Source organism: Paroedura picta, chromosome 1 (assembly GCF_049243985.1).
Source record: "Paroedura picta isolate Pp20150507F chromosome 1, Ppicta_v3.0, whole genome shotgun sequence".
In the NCBI taxonomy this organism is placed as follows: domain Eukaryota; kingdom Metazoa; phylum Chordata; class Lepidosauria; order Squamata; family Gekkonidae; genus Paroedura; species Paroedura picta.
The window spans coordinates 37,398,828-37,418,333 of NC_135369.1; the positions used below are offsets into that span (position 1 = coordinate 37,398,828).

At 45.0% G+C, this 19,506-nt stretch overlaps 1 protein-coding gene across 5 annotated transcripts in view; it reads right to left on the reverse strand.

Annotated features, from left to right (window-relative positions):
• SPTBN1 (spectrin beta, non-erythrocytic 1) overlaps positions 1 to 19,506 on the reverse strand; it is a 212,672-nt gene that overhangs the window by 59,091 nt on the left and 134,075 nt on the right. For all 5 annotated transcript variants that reach the window (XR_013230365.1, XM_077334177.1, XM_077334207.1 and 2 more), the window contains 8 exons: positions 15,552 to 15,725; positions 14,103 to 14,194; positions 12,165 to 12,245; positions 9,525 to 9,640; positions 8,238 to 8,350; positions 5,832 to 6,019; positions 4,668 to 4,785; positions 2,190 to 2,348 (listed from right to left, as the gene is read on the reverse strand). Coding sequence is in view for 4 of the 5 variants with exons in the window: in XM_077334177.1 (XP_077190292.1) it covers positions 2,190 to 2,348; positions 4,668 to 4,785; positions 5,832 to 6,019; positions 8,238 to 8,350; positions 9,525 to 9,640; positions 12,165 to 12,245; positions 14,103 to 14,194; positions 15,552 to 15,725 (1,041 nt within the window). In the remaining variant the exon portion in view is untranslated. The remainder of the gene's footprint in view (positions 1 to 2,189; positions 2,349 to 4,667; positions 4,786 to 5,831; positions 6,020 to 8,237; positions 8,351 to 9,524; positions 9,641 to 12,164; positions 12,246 to 14,102; positions 14,195 to 15,551; positions 15,726 to 19,506) is intronic.

Below are 19,506 nucleotides of genomic sequence, written 5' to 3' on the forward strand. Positions count from 1 at the left end.
CTTTGAATGCCTCTTGCCTCTAAAACTACATGTGGGTTCACCATGAGTCAGTTATGACTTGATGGCACTTAATTATTATCTTAACACCGCCCATGGTGCCGCGGGCGCCACGGACTAAATAAAACCGTAAGGTGTTGTGAGGCGGGATGTGTCCGGGATGAGGAAGGGTCCGGATTGGACCCTTCCTCTGGACAGACAATCGGAGGGACCAATCGGCAGGCGCAAAGTGCTTTGCGCCTGCCGATTGGTCCCTCCGATTCCCAGCCCCGAGCAACTGCGAGCCGCGCGCAGCGCGGCTCGCAGTTGCTTCTTTCTGCGGCTCGCAGTTGCTTCTTTCTGCGGCTCGCAGTTGCTTCTTTCTGCGGCTCGCAGTTGCTTCTTTCTGCGGCTCGCAGTTGCTTCTTTCTGCGGCTCGCAGTTGCTTCTTTCTGCGGCTCGCAGTTGCCTCCCTGGCCGGCGGCTTGACGCGGCGAGAGGCGCGAAGGGCCTGTCACCGCGTCAAGCCGCCAGCCTGGGAACCCCTGGCAGCCGCGCTCCGCGCGGCTGCCAGGGGCTCCATGACCTCAGACCTCTGAGGAGCAACCGAAAGGGGGGGGGCAGAAAACATCCTACAAGCCCCGACGAGGAGCCACCGAAAAAAAAAAAAAAAAACCCCGACAAGCGCGCAACATACCTCCGAGGAGCCACCGGAAAAAAAAAAAAAACCCGGCAAGCGCGCGTGCGCACAGCGCGGCTGCCGGGCCCTCCCTGCCCTCATCACAGAGAGACACAGCTCCCAGGAGCCACCGACAAAAAAAAAAAAAAAAAAAAACCGACAAGCGCGCGTGCGCACAGCGCGCCTGCCGGGCCCTCCCTGTCGTCATCGGCACAGAAAGACTCAGCTCCCAGGAGCTACCGACAGGGGAAAAAAAAAAAACCCGACAAGCGCGCGTGCGCACAGCGCGCGTGCCGGGCCCTCCCTGCCCTCATCAGCACAGAGAGAGACAGCTCCCAGGAGCCACCGGAAGAAAAAAAAACCCTACAAGCGCGCATGCGCACAGCGCGGCTGCCGGCCGGCACAGAAAGACACAGGTCCCAGGAGCCACCGACAGAAAGAAAAAAAACAACAACCCCTGAAAAGCGCGCGTGCGCACACCGCGGCTGCCGGGCCCTCCCTGCCCTTATCGGCACAGAAAGACACATCCTACAAGCCCCGACGAGGAGCCACCTCCGAGAAGCCACCGAAAGAGAATAACAACCCCGCCAAGCGCCGCCGAGCCACTAAGGAGCACCCGTCAGGAGCCGCTGGCAGCCTCCTCTAACAGGTAGCCTTCCGCCCCTCGCCTGCCCCCGTCTGCTAGCGCCCATTGTCTCCTTTATACAATGGGCTATTTTACTAGTTATATAGAATTATCTGATTCAGTTTTGAAGCTGTTGCCTCTTGAAATGTGGCAGAGCTCTTGCAAGCCTTTCAGGACACAGTTAATGTTTAAGGAAGTATTTTGCACACCACTGCCCTGATCCCATCACCCCTGGAAATAATAATGCTGAGCACAGGTGGGAAAACACATGACATGATGAAGGAAAAGAGGCAGAACTTCCTGTAGGCAGCCATTTCTGGCAGCTCCATGTAAAGGGTTGGCTACTAATTCCAAGCCTGGGACACAGCTGAGCATGCTTGTTTCATCTGGATTGCACCACGGCATTTCAGGGTCCTTCTGTTAAAGGGGGGGGGGTCCCAGTTCAGAGGCAGAGCATCTGCTTTGTATACAGGTCCCAGATTGGATTCTCCAGCTGGCAGACTTCTGCCTGAGACCCTGGGGAGCCACTGCCAGTCAGAGTACAGAACACTCACCTTTATTTATTTATTTATCCTTTAATTTATATACCACTGCTTTCAAAGACTTGCGGTGGTTTACAATAAAATAATAAAAACACATAAAACTTAAAATCCCCACCACATTAAAAGATGGCTATTAGTTGGTGTTAACTCCCCATCTCCTCCCCCCCCCATCCAGCTAGCAGTCCAGAGCTCTTTCCTTAGGAGCGAGGGTCCTGATCTCGCTGGTTCTAGGGGATCCCCTGGTGATAGTTCCAGGACCTCAGCCTGATAAATCTGACTCAGCCCAAGGCTGCTCCGAGGGTGTGTATGTCACCACAAGTTCAATCCAGAATGCTCTGGTCATCCACACCACCCTAAACAGGCTCACCTGAGAAACCAAGCGCTGGTTTTCACTCAGCCAAGTCTCCCTCATAGCTGCCTTACGGTCAAATCTGCGGGCAAGTTGTTCCAGTTTCTCCTGTCGTATGAGCTCATTACGCAGTGCCAGTTCTCTTTCATGTTCAGCTTTTTCCAGTCTTTCCCAGGCCTGGGAAAATGAAGAAAAAGTACATTAAGAAGAAAGTCCCAAGTTTAGATTGCAAAATGATCTGAAAAGGAAATAACTGTACAGTCAGTGTTAGGTGAAGAAAAAGAAGAGCTGGTTTTATATACCCCACTTTTCACTACCTGAAGGAACCTCAAAGTGGCTTACAAGCACCTTCCCCTTCCTGTCCCAACAACAGACACCCTGTGAATTAGGTGGGGGCTGAGAGAGCTCTAAGATAACTGCTATGTGAGAACAGCTCTAAGAGAACTATGAGTAGCCGAATATCACCCAGTTGGTTACATGTGAAGGAGTAGGAAATCAAACCTGGTTCCCCAGATTAGAGTCTGCTGCTCTTTAACCACTACACTATGCTGGCTCTTTTTAATGAGAAGAAGAAGAGTTGGTTCTTATATGCCGCTTTTCTCTACCCGAAGGAGTCTCAAAGTGGCTTACATTCGCCTTCCCTTTCCTCTCCCCACAACAGACACCCTGTGAAGTAGGTGAGGCTGAGAGAGCCCTGAGATCACTGCTCGGTCAGAACACAGTTTCTACACTTTCTGAGAAACTACATAGCCATAAAATACATGCAACTTGGTGGCTGCCTGTTTCCAGGATGATACTTTGCTTTTTAAAATCAAGTTTCTAGAACTCAGGACTGCAGTAAGACAAGAAGCTGTCAAACATGGTTAAAGAAAAATTAAAGCTTGTTTAAACAGGGAAGTCCTAACTACCTGTCTAAACTGGTCAATATATTAACCCTGATAGATATCAGAATCCATGTACACGGCCCACCACCAAAAATGCTCTAGCTATTTATTTATGATCAGAGTCACATCCACAATGAAGTCTTTTTATTGGACCTCAAAAAGCAAGGAGGAATATGTACTCATGGCATTTGTTGATACATGAAAGCTGAAATCCTGGTCTTTAAGGTGCTGGAGACCAACACAGCTGCCCTGATGAAATCATGTATTTCTTAGTGTTTCTGATTTTAAATTGCTGCTTTAATAAGCTCTTTTTAAAATTAATGTAAAAAAAAATCTCTACAAGCTGATTTTGCTGTTAATTGATTAACGTGCATTTTGTAAGCTGTAACTAAAATCAAGTTTGGAGAAATGGCAGGACAACTCTATTTTCAAACAGAACTAAGAGTTGTTTATTTGCTCCTGCAGTTGCATCTTTCACTTAAACAATTAAAACCAGAAAGCTTGAAAACACAGCACATAATTCAGCACGTGCACAAAAAAGGAATTCCTTTCCCCATTTTTATGCCAACATTCAGAAATAAATTTTTAAGAGCAGAGCAGGACAGCATGTGGATCAGACTGTAAAACTCTGCCTTTCAGCATGTTTCGTCAGACACATACTTCTGACACCCGGAACATAAAAATCCTTTGTGTCACAAGGAAATGTTAAAAATCAAGGCAATTCAGAATCCCCTCTTTGAACAGGTTTTCAGTTACCCACATGCTATTCAGGATTCTTCTAAATCTTGCCAGATGGAAAAGAGCTTGAAACCAAAAGGCACAAGAGCTTAACGCGCAAATGGTAAATGGTACAGTTCATAGCTATATGAGGTACAGAGCAAACTCCTGGGCACAAATAGCAGCTCAATTGGGAATTCAGCCTTGACAAAAAAGAAAGTACATTAGGGAGGCCTATCTGGCTTTAATGTGCACTGTTATCCTGCAGGGATCTTGCCAGACCGGTTGCTGTTCATCTGGCTGAACAAGCACAGCAGCTTTTGGGTTTCCTCCCTAGCATCCTGGTTGTGTTCCAATGAGATTCTTCACAAGTTTTTTCCCAGGGTATGTGCCTAGAAGGCACATAATACAGCAACCTGGCTGAAAGGAAGCACGTTTGGGTCTGATTAGTACAAATTCTTCACCACTAAATGTCTAAAAAAAATTGGGCCTCATGAGGAGAAAAAGAATGATCACGTGGCATCCAAATGGAGTGTCAGGAGCCACCATTTGGGTGAGCTTGATGCAAGAATTCACTGCAGGGAGCCATCTAGGCTGCTGATTGCACCAAAAGGTGACCGCTGCATGGGTTCACCCACAAACTCTGACCTTGTGTGAAGGGCCATGGCTGAGTAGTAGAGTACTGGATTGGCAGGCAAAAGTCTGCAGCTTCTGCCCATCCGTCCACTTCTGACCTTGCACTACCAAGACCCCGCTGTCCCTATATGCCATTATTGCCACTCCTGATCCAGTTGCATCTCCCTACTTCCAACTGAATTCCATTGAGCGAGCCTAAAGTTCAGCCATTGCTATGGGGGGGATGGGAGTGGAAAGAACAAGTTTGCTGCACGGTTACCTTGTTGATATCTGAGATGAGTTTCCCTTCCCTGGGCATGTACACTTTTTGATTGTTGGCCCTCATTTTGCTTTGAATGGTGAAGAGCAGCACCTCCAGGTTTCCTTTTTCTGTGAATCTATAAAAATATAAAAGGTGGGGAGAGGGAGAGGACCACAGAAAATTGTTATTTCTCTGAAATTATACGACGTTTTCATCCAAAGGGTTAAAAAAAGTCAGCCTTTATGTTTTTCAATCCCCCCCCTTTACACTGCTGTGTGAGAAATACTTGTGCTCAGCTAGAAACAGCTGTTTCAGATGTCACAGTCCAGATGAGGTCAGCCAACTGACTATTTGCATTCAGCTCTCAGCAGATGAAGGAAACCAGCCGATTTTTCATTATCTTTCTCACCCTGTCTGTTTAGTGTTTAGCTGGTGACTGAGGAATTTGGAGTCTGGCTGCATAACTCCTGCGGCCCGTGGCAAAAACCCCCAATTAGCTATCTGTTACAGGAATGGGACCTTTTGAGCTCTCAGGATGCACAGAGTACCTCTTCAGTTAAAAAAGAACAATTCTGGGCAAACTTGAAATTCAGCTACCATACAAAATTCAGGCACCATACAGTAAGGTGATGTAATGTACCTTACTGTACACTAGTAATAATAACGCATATTATTATTATTTCTAATTATACAGGGTCACTATTTATCCAGCATAAGATATTCTGAGGCCTATTAGGAGCTGTAAATATTCCTGGGTAGCAGTGACTTGCCGCTCCATGAAAACAGAGCTCTCTTCCTCTACGTTATGGTATTTGCCTATGTGCTTGCACCCCATTGGACATGTTTATGGCTTGCTGCCTATTGTGCTGGCCTCCAGCTTGTAATAATGTTCTTGGCTCAAACCAATCAAATTTCTGTGGTGGCAGCAATTTGGTAGAGAGAAACCACAGAATCAAGTAGCTTGTGGACACATCATCAGTTTAAATGACTGGGTAAACGTTAGGAAGCATGTAAGGATGAACCAAGCAGAATATGTGAACAAGCACACCACAAATTAGCCCCGATTGTCCTTTAGCAGTAGTCAGAAATTGCCTCAGCAATTTCCAACTGTTTTACTAAGCTTGGATTTATAGCAGGAGTGGGGGGAGGGAAGAGAGAAAGAAGAGAGTGGATGACTCCTACTTGGGTGGCTTTTCCACTGTGCGGTACGTGTTGAACGCCTGTAGCTGTTGCTGCACACCAACCAGCGAGTTGGCAAATTTGCGGTTATTCAAGATGATGATGGTTTGCTCAATCCACTCGAGGAGGTCAGAAGCCAGCGATTCATACTTCTCTATCATCTTCTCGGTTTCAATTGCATTGTCAAGCACCTGCAACAAGCAATTTCCAAACAAACAGTTGAAGGCCACAGCCAGGTTTCCTGAGACAAGCATATGGGAGATGGAGCTGGGAAAGAAGTTTATGCAGCAAACCACTTGACTTCTGAAAATACACAGCAATAAATAAGAACACTGGAAGGGGAAGGGCTATGTTAGCGTGGGATGAATGAACATTTTAATGATCCCAACCCACCAGGCAGGACTGTGATGGGTAGAAACTTCCTGCATAAGAAAATCTGCCTGTTTTGACAAAATGATCACTACAGACTTTACAAAAATACAGTTTCCAATAAATAAATCCACGGATACTAATGAAAAGATAGTATTTGTATTATGAAACTTAAAAGAAAACAGCATTGATTGTACATTCAAAATAATTGAGCTTGCAGAAAGTTTGAGAGTGGAATTTCACTGATGCTATTATTAACGCCTGTATATTACTTTTAGTCTAAGTTCACACAGCTGCCCATGAATGTGCTCAGCACTTGATGTGATAGCAGCCAAACAACTGTAGAGAATGTCCTCCCACCTGATCACAGTCTAAGAAAAAAGTGAATAATTAACACAGTGAAGGTTAAGTCAGCAAATGGGCAGGCAGAAAGTCAGCAGCTACAGCAGCTGTCATCTGCATAAGGGGGGTGTCCCTCTGCCTCCAAGGCTGGCTGTGGCAGGGGGGGGATCACATAGAAACCTTCACCCTCTAAAAAAAAACATAACAGTTTTGTCAGCATCAGCTGAGAGGCACAAGTCCTTTAAAAACCACGATTACAGCTAATTTGTGTAGGGCTGGAGCTATTAGGTGGGAGGTAAGACCCAGCCTTGCCCAACTGATTTTCAGGCTCTTAGATCCATCTATCGAGCCAGGCTACTTTTAAAAGGGATAAGGAGGAGGTCAAGGAGAAAGCTACCTTTCAGGGGACTGTGAATGAGGGAACTAGGAGGAGGAACAAGGTGCTGGATAATCCTTTCCTTCCTAATTCTCAGGCCAGCAATGTCTCTTCCCCACGTACAATAGTGTCTGCTTACTTCTCATGTGTGCAAAATTGGTTTAATTGGCAATGAACAATTCAGTTCTGAAGACATTCTTTCTTAAATTAACTGCATAAGGCAGAGGAATAGTATTTCAAGTTTCTAGAAGAGGTTGCCAGGTATAGGATTGGATCCCATGACTCTCTCTTGCTAATTCATCCTCACAGGAAGAAAGACTTATTCCAAAAGGAAACTACCGTCTTCTGAGGGGAAAAGGCTTCATCTGACCCAAGAATGGTTTTTTGTTGAAGGAAGTCCTTCTCTGTTGGAAGACCAGGTATAACGGAATCACAAGATCTAACTTAATTGGTGGGAATCATAGGATCCAGCCCACAGTGACCAATCAAAGGCCATCGAAAGAAGTGTTGGCAAGGAGAAAATACCATGGCCGCACATGTTCAGGACCACCCATGGACACTGATGTTTCTTTATCTGGGTGAAACTAAAATATATTTCAAATTTTGAGCCTGGGTTTTGTGAACAATGGATAAATGCCCAGTTAATTTTTCACATGTATTTTCCCTTTTTATTTTTTTTAAGTTCCAGTTTCTTTGTTCCTTTCATATATCTTTTTTAGTTCTAGTCCTCCCTCCCAACTCAGTGTGGATTAAAATCTCATCTACAAATAAAACCTGATACTAGCAAAATCTTGCATGTTCCAATGAATGGTTCAGATCTAAAGCAATGTGAGTAGAGTTGCTCTAAAGGAAAGTGACTTCCCTGCTTCCTCTTTTTCCCTGCAGCCTTTCCCCCCACCAACTTCACCCTGACATGCTTCTTTGGGTTAGTACACTCAAAGGAACAATGTGAGGGAGCAGGGAGAGGGAGCAAGAATCCCCCTCCACAATTGGAAAACCCATTCCATTGGAGGAGCTGTTGCTGCACGAACAGAAGGGCACCACAGGATCCAAAAGTGTATGTTCAAAGATGATTAGGGAAGGTGAAAGGCAATGGTGAGTATGATCATGGACATTAAAAAGTCAAAACAAAAATCTGAGCTTAATTATTGATTTTTAGAATCAATATTAACCACCGTTAATATAGCTTGCCCAAATCCACAGTGAAACAAACAAACCCCCCCACCACCACCACTGTTTTTGATGACACTTGGTCATCAAATGTTTGCATACGATGGACCTGAGGAAGTCAGCAGAAAAGGGGATTAAAACAGGCTGCAAACCTTTCCAATACGCTTTCCTTCGACAGCTAAAGCTTTCATCTTAGAAAAGTAGTGGTAATAGGTCACCACATAGGTGATGATGGATTTTTCATCAGGATGGTCAACACTGATATCTGAAAAACCAAACAAGAGTTTAGTACAGAATTTGGCTGGGTGTGATTTCAATGCTGACTGGCCAAAGTCCCCAAATAGGGTTGCCAGGTCCCTGAGAGCTGCCAGCGGGGGATGGGAGGTGCACTTATTAGGAGCAGAGAGGGATACCATAAATTAACGCAACATGCCTATGTGACCCAGAAGAGACGTAGGCATGTCAGGGACATGAAGGGGCAATTCTCTGGCTTTGGGGCAAAAAATTTGTGATAGAATTAGCTTTTACCATACAATTTTGCTCATAAACCAGAATATCCCCTCTCCCCCCCCCACATGCCTATATAACTTTTGATGCACATAGGAATGTTGCATTAATTTCTGGCATTCTTCCCTTGGAGGTGTGGCCTGAAAGTGGGGGATCCCCACTCCAACCAGGTGATTTGACACCCTTATTACCAAATGAGTTCCTGGATGAGCAGGTGTTTCAGCTTGTGTCTTCCTTATCAGTCAGAACCAAAATGTATGGGTAAAACTGAAAATAGTAGCTCCACCTTCTCCAGAAAATACCTTGTGTCATGACGTTATGATATTCTCTTTCTTGCTCCACTTAACTGGCTGCCATTGGTATGAGGCAGAAAAATATGGACCATTGTTATGGCATGAGGTAATTTCTAACATGTGAAAAGGAGGGAGGAGGACTAAACTCAGAGGAGTGTTCCATATAATACCTTAGTTCCAGCTTAAAGCAAGGCTCAAGAACCAAGGGCATCAAATCCCAGTTTGAACACATATTATGTCACTAACCCAGCCAGAAATTCAGTCACAATGGGCAGAAATATGTGCCAATAAAAGTTCACATGCATTCTGTGTGGATCTTACATGACAGCAATCAAGGAAGAACTATGGCTATGACAGACTCCAAGACTAATTTGACAGTTTAACATCCATGGAGGTCAGTTTATGTCCTTGAAAAATGAGTTTGTCCTTTGTCCTGGCCTACTGCCTCAACTGGGGGGGGCAGGGATCCGATCTTGCATTACTCTTTGTTGAGCACCCCCTGCCACTTGCCATCTTTTTGGTGGATGGGCTTAGCTAATTAACAAGTGGAAAAAAGAGGGCTCTTTTTGTCCATTTCCAACGGAGGCAGTGTGTTAGGGACAGGCATTATATAGAAGACTTATTCTCAGGAAATCTTACCCTCTGGGTCCAAGAGTTTAGTAAGGCCAAGATGCTGCTCTGCCAAGTTAAAAGCATTCTGCAGATTGTAGTGCGCATTTGATTTCTTCAGCTTATCAAAGTCAATTAGATCAGGCCTAAGAAAAGAGTGAATGACAAATAAATAGACTTGGATTTCTTCAGCACACAAACCCCTTTCTCCATAGCATGAATGAAGGAAAACCAAGTCAGGAATATTGACAGAAACCTAAAATGAATGCACAGGATGGATGCTCTCACATATGGCTGTGCTGTAGAAACAAAAAAGAATCTTGAGGCACCTAAAAGACTAGCAGACTGACTGTAACCTAAGATTTCATGAACTACAGGTAGTGCTATAGTAGGAAGCCTCCTGATGATAGGCCTAGTTGACCACCATTGTTCCAAGTGGCGGCAGCAGAATTATTTTTTTTTAACTTGGCAACATCATCTATGCAACATCAGCTGTGCTGCTACATCACTTCCAGAAGAAACCTGGAAGTTACATAGGGTAGCTCAAGGAATCCCCAGAAGCTCTATGATTTTCCTTGCTGCCCGCCCCCTCCTGCCAGTTGCCAGGTGTGGCTTGGAAAACCTAGCTACAGCCCCATTCTTCAGATGTATAGTGAAACTTGAATTGTGAGGTTTTCAACTTCAAGATCTTTTCTATTTTTGCTGCACTGGGATGATGATACTCTGCAGTTTTTCAGTTTCCAGATCATGACTGCTCAGCTATCAATACTGAATTGTCCTTGTGACTATGAAGCCTTACCACCAACAGCATATGCTTCAAGGGAAGCATAAAGAGTCAGAAATGAGGAGAAAAAACAGAAATAATGGAAGAATGACCATTGAGAGGGAGATACATGTGCACAAGGGGGGGGGGATACAGGCAACAGGAAAAGACCATGTATCGGAGATGGCTACAGCAAAGCAAGGATGGAAAAGAGAATGTCACAATGAGCTGCTTTGGTAGGTGCAGGGAAAGGATAGTTCATATAGGAATTTTCCAAGTGAAATTATTGGCTGCAAGGCTCTAGTTTCCTTAGGATTGACTTAGAAATACAACAGATAAATATATTTCTTGATAAAGGTCAGGCTACAAATAGCAGAAGGGGGAACTACTCTTAATGTCAAAGAGAACAACCTTTAGGCCGATTCTGCAAAGGTGGAAAAAGCCATGAGGGCGCTCATATGGAAGTGGAGCTAATCCCCATTTTCACATGACACTACTGCCTGGCCGGCCACCTCCCGAGCCTGGCACGCATTAGGCTGCTGTTGCCCTGCTTTATAGGAACATGGATATTTTTTGCATTCCCTTGAGCGCTCCGAGGATCTACGGGGCCTAGCCCAGTGGAGGCCCGTGTGGAGGTCCTAAGGGGGCAAAAAACGCCCCACTTGGCTCTGTAGCGTTTCATGGTGCCATGGGGCTGAATGGGCCCTTTTTATTTTGTATTTTTTGCAGGAAGGTGGGACAGTGTTCTCACACAATCCCACCTTCCTGCACCCCCCCCATTGCTGCCCTCCTGCGCAGCAGAACTTTTCTGCAGCAGCTGCATCCCTTGCAGCAACACATTTCAGCAGCAGACCAGGTCTGACACTAAAATGTGTCCCCATTTATGCACCGGTGGCACTCCAGAGTGGCAGCACTGGTGCAGAATTACCCTTTGTGACAGTTTCCCCCCAGAGGAATCTATAATTATGAGAGCAAACAAAGCTCCAGCCATGAACCTTTCTCTCCTGTGCATGTACATTATGACTTTGAATCTTTATTGTATGAATAATCATTAGGGCGATGTTTGGAAATCCTGTACTAGGATACAGAAAAGGATGTCAACAAGCCAAATGTAGCCATGGGAGCCAGAGTTAAATCAAGAAACTGTTGTTTCTTTTCACATTCATTTTTCTCACATGAACACAGGAGATTGCCTCATCCCAAGTCAGACCATTGGTCTTTCAAGGTGAGTATTGTGACTGGAAGCAGTTCTCTGGGGTCTCAAGTAGAGATCTTTTATATAACTTGCTACCTATTCCTTTTAAACTGTAGAAGATGGAGACTGCATGCAAAGCAAATGTTCTACCATCGAGCCTCTGGAAGTGATAGTTAATCTTCAGCATTTATATCAGGTGCCCTTTAACATGTATGCAGTTGTCTCAGTTACTTATTTTTGTTTATTAAAATAACACTGTCAATGAACATGGTGATTTACAATGCAATGTGAAAAAAGACAAGCCCCTTCTTCAAGGGTTGGAACCAGCCAGCTTTTCCAACAAATTTCACCCATTTCTCTTCCTTACTACAGCCACATCACATGCAGTTTTTGTCTGTGCCAGACCTATGACCCCAGCACAGCCATTTTGCTTTGTGGTCAAAGGTGATTTCTTCCTTGTTCGCCAGAAGAAATGCTGGTTGGCTCTAACCCTTAAATCCTACTTCAGATGTGGATGAAGACAATGGAAGTATGCCACAGAGATGTTATTCTGATCTGATATGATTTTTGCATTGGTGGTTGAAGGGGAGAAGAGGTGGTATTACGCAATGTTTAGAGAAGGAGATCCCGGCCTGCTGCTGTGACAGGATTACAGTTCAGCATCTGATGGTCCAATGCTTTAAAAATCTCACTAAGATTTTGAGGTGCCCACCTGTGTTTATGGATTAGCGCGTTGAAAGCCATGCCGTCCCTCCAGCTGGTGGTGAAGTTGTGAATGTTGACGTTAGGGTAGCTGACATAACATAAGAACCAAAGGGAAAAAAAGAGAGCTCAATCAATATAGGATTAATGCTCTGCGACATGAATAATGATTGGTGTCAACCAATTGCTCACGTTAGCAAAAACAGCCTTTCAGCTATCTGTAGCCCACAGTGAACTAGAGCACTAAGAGGAAAAACACAATATGACGTGTCACATAACCTACTTTTTTACAAATAGACACCCTGATGTGGGACTGATAATGAACATTGCTGGGAAATGGAGATAGAACTCCTCTAGGTCCCAACAATGCACAGCTGAATATTAAGAGGGGATAAGTGCAGGGTCTGTTCTGGAGGTGGGAATGGGTGAGGAAAGAAGCCCAGAGGGAATAGCAAAAAAATAGGGGGGAACCTTTCAGCAAATTGCATGATAGGGAAGCAGGAAGCATACGGTGAGACCAGAACTCCAGTGAGGACTGCCCAACTTGATAAGACTAATCACTGCATTAATCACGGTCTGGGTCCTGCATATCTGAGGGACTGCCTGTCTCCTTATCCACCCCCACAAGGCTCTTTACTCTTCAGGTTTGAATCTGCTGGTGGTTCCCAGTCCACAGGAGGTGCTCCTGGCCTCAACCAGGGCCTCCTCGGTCCAGGACCCGAACTGATGGAATGAGTTCCTGGAAGAATTGAGGGCCCTGACAGAGCTATCACAGTTCCGAAGGGCCTCTTCCACCAGGCATTTGGTTGAGGCCAGGCTATGGAAGATCTGGGTCCCTCCTTCAGAAGCCCTCCAGATGCCTTGACCATCTAGGGCAGGAGACACCACCACTTTGAGGTTTGTAGGCGTTGTGTATTGGGAGAGGACCGATGAGGTGGGAGGGAATAGATTGGACTATGCTGCTCAGGGAGTGTATTTTTTTACTGTTATTTTACTGGGTTTTTATTGTAAACTGCCACGAGCTGGCTTGATTAGGGAGTGGTGGTCAATAAATTTAAAAATAAATTTTAAAAATAATCTCTGCATTATGAAAGAGGGAGCAGAAAGAGCTCATTTTTCACCTTTGCCCCGGAATCCAGGCCAACAATTTGGGGTGGCATAAGAGAAGGGAAACTAGCTGGGCTTCTGATAACTCCCCCCCCCCCCAACATACCCCCACACGACTAAATTTGCTTCAGGAGGCAGTAAAGTTTCGTGGATAGCAGCTGGAAGACAACTCCCAATTCTCACCTTCCCCAAAAATATCTTGCTGGGCACAGAGTGAAATTTTCATGTCAATAGGTCAAGTCATGAGATTTTTTTTTTAAGATTATTGCGTTTTTCCCCCAACTTCTAGCTGATCTCTCATCAGATGGGAGTTGGCTTTCAATGGGTAAAGGTAGCCTGTCCTTACAAATACAGACAAGCGAGTTATGAACAACTGAACAGCCTGTAGATGAAGTGACTGCCTCATCCCCATTGGTGAGTGAGGAATGAGCTGAATGAGCAGGTGTTTGAGCATCTTTAAAATATCAAAACTGAAGTGTGTCCATATATCTCAGGGGTAGTCAAACTGCGGCCCTCCAGATGTGCATGGACTACAATTCCCATGAGCCCCTGCCAGCATTTGCTCATGGGAATTGTAGTCCATGGACATCTGGAGGGCCGCAGTTTGACTACCCCTGAAGTTAGTCCCACATAATATCCCAGAACAACTCCCTACAAATTCTGACATTGTGAGACAGCAGAAGTTTTGTATAATTCAACATGCTTATTTGCTTGGCATAAATTGAATCCACTTAAAGGAAGACAGACTCCGGCACATTTTAAATGTGCTCTAGTGACCACCTATCCCTACCACCACAGGACACTGCAAGGAGACTTTCCCAGTCAACACCTTCATACTCACCCAGCTGTCTTCATCTGGCACCACAAGAGCAATGCATCTTTTGCAGACTTCTTCTCTTTGTTGTCCTCTGTTTCAACACTGATATCCTGGATCTGCAGTGCCAAATATCATTTTTAGCAGCAATTCATTTGCCAGTTTCTCAGTCAATGTATATCCTACAGTCTCCAGAGAAAACATTACAAGCAGCAACAATGTGGGAAACCAAAAATCAGCCCCAAACAGTTATACATTAAGAAACATGCCAACAAAAGCACCTGAGTCCACTTTTAAAAGATCCAGGCAAAGTTAAGTACATTTATAGGGGGCACTGATTTCAGCTCCAGAGACAAGCGTTAGCTCTTGTACTGACAAGGTTATAAGTCTAGCAGGAATCAGAAGACAAAATAAATTATGTGAAACTTTCAAATGTATACAAATGCATGGTATTCGATATTCTTAAATATATATTGGTTTCTGAGAGAAAAACTGGGAAGTCTTAAAAATGATTAAACACACAGAAAGTACTATGTAGTTTTCTTATTGTGTAAGTAAGCTATGACCTTATACAAAAAGATGAGATTGTTGTTCTTTTTTATCCATTTGCTGTGCTCTGTTGAAACACACAGGCCACATCCAGGCAGATTATGAAAATGAACAGTGAAATCTGAGCCAGCCAGCCACCACAATCCATGAGTAACAACTCCCAACAAAATTTATTCAGAGAAAGAAATACAACCAACAAGGAGAGCTGCCAGCTCTGAGTTGGGAAATACCTGGAGACTTTGGGGGTGGAACCAGGAGTGGATGGGATTTGGGGCGGGAAGGGATCTCAGTGGTACAAAATGCTATGGAATCCACCCTCCAAGGCAGCCGTTTTCTCCAGGGAAACTGATCTCTGTCACCTGGAGATGAGCTATAATTCTACAGGATCTCCCAGGTCCCACTTGGAGACTGGCATCCTTATCAACAGGCCTCTCTTTAAGGAGACATACCAGCCACCCACAGTGGATAGGATGAGACAAACAGTCTCCCTTAATGTGACACGGAAAGCAGCTTAGGGACACCCTGGAATTGTGTGAAATGAACAGCTAGACAGAGACAATGATGACTGCTTTAATTTGGGGTCAGAGAAGGAGCATTTGGGAAGGACAGAGCTCTCCCTCTCCCTCGCTCCCTCTCTCTCTGTAAAATCAGTTTTCAGGCTACCGATGGCAGCTCTATGGATAATATAGTAGAAACCCTGCTCCAAAGGATAACAAAATGAGAAGAACAGCAAGAAGGTTGGGGCAGAACCCAAGAAGGAATTTGACTATTTAATCTTTTGCTCCAATAAAGAAAGAACCAAGAAAACCTTCACTAGTCTCAACCCCTAGGGAAGAAAAATATCTTGCAGACAGGGTGAAGCAAACGCTGAGGGAAAAGTCTACCAGATTTACACTGGTAGAGTGCAGAGATTAATTTTCTTGTTACCTGGAATCTCAATATAATAGTCCAAATAAGGCCGAGTGTTAGTCTGTGATTCCCGTCCACAATATCATGGGATCCCATGTTCTCAAGATGTACTCGCTGTTCTTTCAGGAACTGGAGAGCTTTGTCAACGTTCTCCAAGCAATGGATGCGCATCCTTCCCTTTGTTGGCTTGGGCTACATCATTTATTTTTTAAAATAAAAAAGACAAGATAGGAAAAAGGGATAAAGGATTTCATCATTCTAAATAACCAACTTATGTTCAGTGCTCAGATTGCTTAGGTTTTCTAGTCTTTATGATAGTGTAGAAAAAGTGGGAGAGTATAAAAGTTGAAACAGCACACCTATCATATTTGTCTCTAGTGCTTCCAGCAAAGAATGGCATATACATGGATTCTCCTTTTTTAAAATATCTTCACAACCACACAGGAGTGGCCCAAGGTCACTGGAATAAGCTCCAAGCCTGAGAAGAGACCTGAACTTAGCTGATCTACTAAAGAGTGTACCACCAAAGCTCACCTGTATGAAGCTGTCAGGACTTCTTGCACCCCCCCTTCCCACGGCTCCCCTCCTCTACGCTCCTAATTTTGCACTGTGCTTCTAGAACCCTTTTAAAATTTTAAACACATTTCTCTGTTCTGTGCATACCCAGAACTTGCCATCAGAGCAGATTAAATACGATTAACAAAACAAATGCAAGTTTGCAACAAATAGCTGGCTTCTAATACAGAAATCTAGGCCTGTGACAATAAATCACTCGCGATAGAGTTAAGACCCTGGAGATTTCTCCTAATGATGCCGCCCATTTTATTTTGCTTTCCTGCAGAATATTCGGCCATCCATTCTTTATGCAGACATGCTTAGCCAAAGCTTTTGTCCCTTGGTTTAGCTGGAGTTGAGTTTTATAATACAGAGCATTCATGACGCTGGTCAAGCTCCACCGAAACACCCTTATTCTTGTCATTCTGGACTCACATTCCTTGCAGTGGTGGGAAACTGCTAAACAAGCAAATAAAGCCTCGCAGGCACGCAGTAATGAGAACTGGAAAGAGTCCAGAGAACACTGCTTGCCAGCATGTAAACTCTTTTTAAAGGGTGATCAGAATTGGGTCCACAAGCTGATTGGAGAGACCTCAAGAGAAGGGAGCTTTACTACTTCTTTTGTGATCTTTTAAAAAATAAGATAGATGATAGGAAGAAGGAATTCATTCCAGCTAGTTTCCATAAAAGAACAAGGAGTAATTCAACAATGCGAAAGGCAGCCATTGAAGACAAGACAAAATTGTTCAAAAACCACACTAAAAGCAATTGTGAAGTTGCAGCATTAAGTAGTCTCTGTGCAGCTCATAAAAGTGAGCTGTCTCTTCTTGCAATATATAACACTGAGACTTATTGAGATTCACAAGTCTGCTTTGTAACGGACAGCAGAGAAAGGACCATTCTCCAGAGTTAATCTAGTCTAATCCCTGTAGTCAGGCAGGGTTCCCCATAATGACAGAGCCCCAACAACTTTAGATACAGGTATTCTAGCTTCTCCTGTTAGGTGAGGAAGTGATTCTCCTGTGAGAAACACGTTTTCCTGTTATGCAAGAAAATTGACACAATGCAGGTTGTCTTTGCATGTTTGTTAAGGTGGTTGTCCGAGTGGAACACACCAAAGAAAAAGGGAGGGAACCAACTCCCTATTGAATTAGGTTATCTAATTCTAGGCTGGGGGGGGGGGAGCCGTGCCAGCACTCATATGACACTCGCTTCCACATGACGTTGGACCCCTCTCAGCCCTGGCCCACTTTAGACCCTCTGCTGCCCTGCAGGAAGGGAATGCGAATATTTCCACATTTCCTTTGCCCCTGTGGGTGCCATCGGCAGCCTTCCTGGATGGGGAAGAGCTGAGCCTCATCGCCAGCAAGGACAAAAAAATCCCTATTTGGTTCTGTAGTGCTTCGCAGCAGTGCAAGGCCAAACGGGGCATTTAAAAATATGCACAAACTGAAAATGGTCCCCTATGGAGGCACAGGAATGCATCAGCAGTGCTGCTCCAATCCACCACCAGTGTGTTGCAACAGGGCAGCACGTCCTGCTGTTTCCTGTATCCCAACAGGGGACCATTTATTGAGGTGGACCCAGTCTGCACCTGATGTCTGCATTCCCATAACACAGCCGGGGTGGAAAGTTTCCGCTGCATGGGGGGCCCATCGCGACCCCATGGACAATGATCCTCCAGGCCTTCCTGTCCTCTACCATTCCCCGGAGTCCATTTAAGTTTGCACCTACTGCTTCAGTGACTCCATCCAGCCACCTCATTCTCTGTCGTCCCCTTCTTCTTTTGCCCTCGATCGCTCCCAGCATTAGGCTCTTCTCCAGGGAGTCCTTCCTTCTCATGAAGTGGCCAAAGTATTTGAGTTTCATCTTCAGGATCTGGCCTGCTAAGGAGCCGTCAGGGCTGATCCTACACAATCCTACCTTTTTGCAAGTTTTAAAAATGACCCATTTGACCCTGCACTGCAGCGAAGCACTGCAGAACCAAATGGGCCATTTTTAATCCCTGCCAGGATGCTGTAGGGATCTTCCCCATCCACATGGGCCTGGCCTAGTATGGTTGCTGCTGATGCCCCTGGGGAAAAAGTGAACAAGGAAATATCTGCGTCCCCTTTCCATGGAGCAACAGGGGGGCCTAAAGTGGGCCCTCATATGGAAGCTGGGATTACCCCCGCTGCCAGGCCAGGGCCAGACCAGCTTTTCCCTCCCCATGAGGAATCGGCCTGAGTGGCTTGTCTCATGAACTTGGGCCGCTGTGTCTGGCTTAAAGGGTTTACTACATATGGAGCTTGTGCCATTCATCATGAGCGAAGCAGCTTTTTTTGCATGTTTCAAACCTTTCCTAATGAGCCACATGTGGGATGAGTGAGAACTGGTCGGAGCACCATAAGTAGACTCCATTGTCTGCATGGTCCCCAGCCAAACATAATAACAATATAGGATCTTTACCATGGACATTCAGCATTTGAGATGCTTCACATATACTAGTATTACAGTGCTCCTATCCTTGTACTGGAAATGGAGGGCTGAAGAGGAGAGTGAATGGCTTTCCTAAGGCCACCTCGTGAGTCAGTAGTCAAGATAAGATCTAAAGCCAAAACCTCCTGACCTATAGCTTGCTCATTTAGCCACTCTGTGTTATCAGCTCCAAGAGACAAGCAGTATCTAGATTCAACATTCCTTCTTTCATAGTGACTAATCCAACTATCTGTACTGCTTCCTCCATCCACAGGTTTTGCTGCTACAGTGTCTATTTACCCCACTCTCCAAACTATGTGGCTTAGGAATTTTCACCTCCAGTCCAAATACTTCAGAGAAGCAATAAAATCTCAGGGGAAAGGCCCAAAACCAAGGAGGTGGGGTTACTCTGTTCTGGACTCTAGAGCAGGGGTAGTCAAACTGTGGCCCTCCAGATGTCCATGGACTACAAAATGCTGGCAAGGGCTCATGGGAATTGTAGTCCATGGACATCTGGAGGGCTGCAGTTTGACTACCCCTTCCCTAGAGGATGAAAAGTTATCTTGAACCACATGCTGATTAACTATACCCATGTTGATGACATCAAGTTTCCTTGGGATACATAATGCAGCTTTAAACCTTATGTTTTTGTCACTACCATGTACTGCATTGGTCTTCAACCATTGGTTTAGAACACCATGAGCCCCATCTGGTGGGTCATAAGACCCTCTAGAGCTGCTATTTTATTTATCTTTTGGGAGGACCTGCTGGCAATGTGCCCATGTAAATAGAAAGGGTGACACAACTTCTGCTTATTTTTGCATACACACTGAAAGAAGCAGCAGTCCCATGTGCTGAATTCATTCAGCGGTGGAGATGATCCCTCACTAGTTACTAGTTCTCATTTCTGTGTTTTGTCTGTGACTCCTGCCCACCATCCTGGCTTTGACATCCCTCTTTC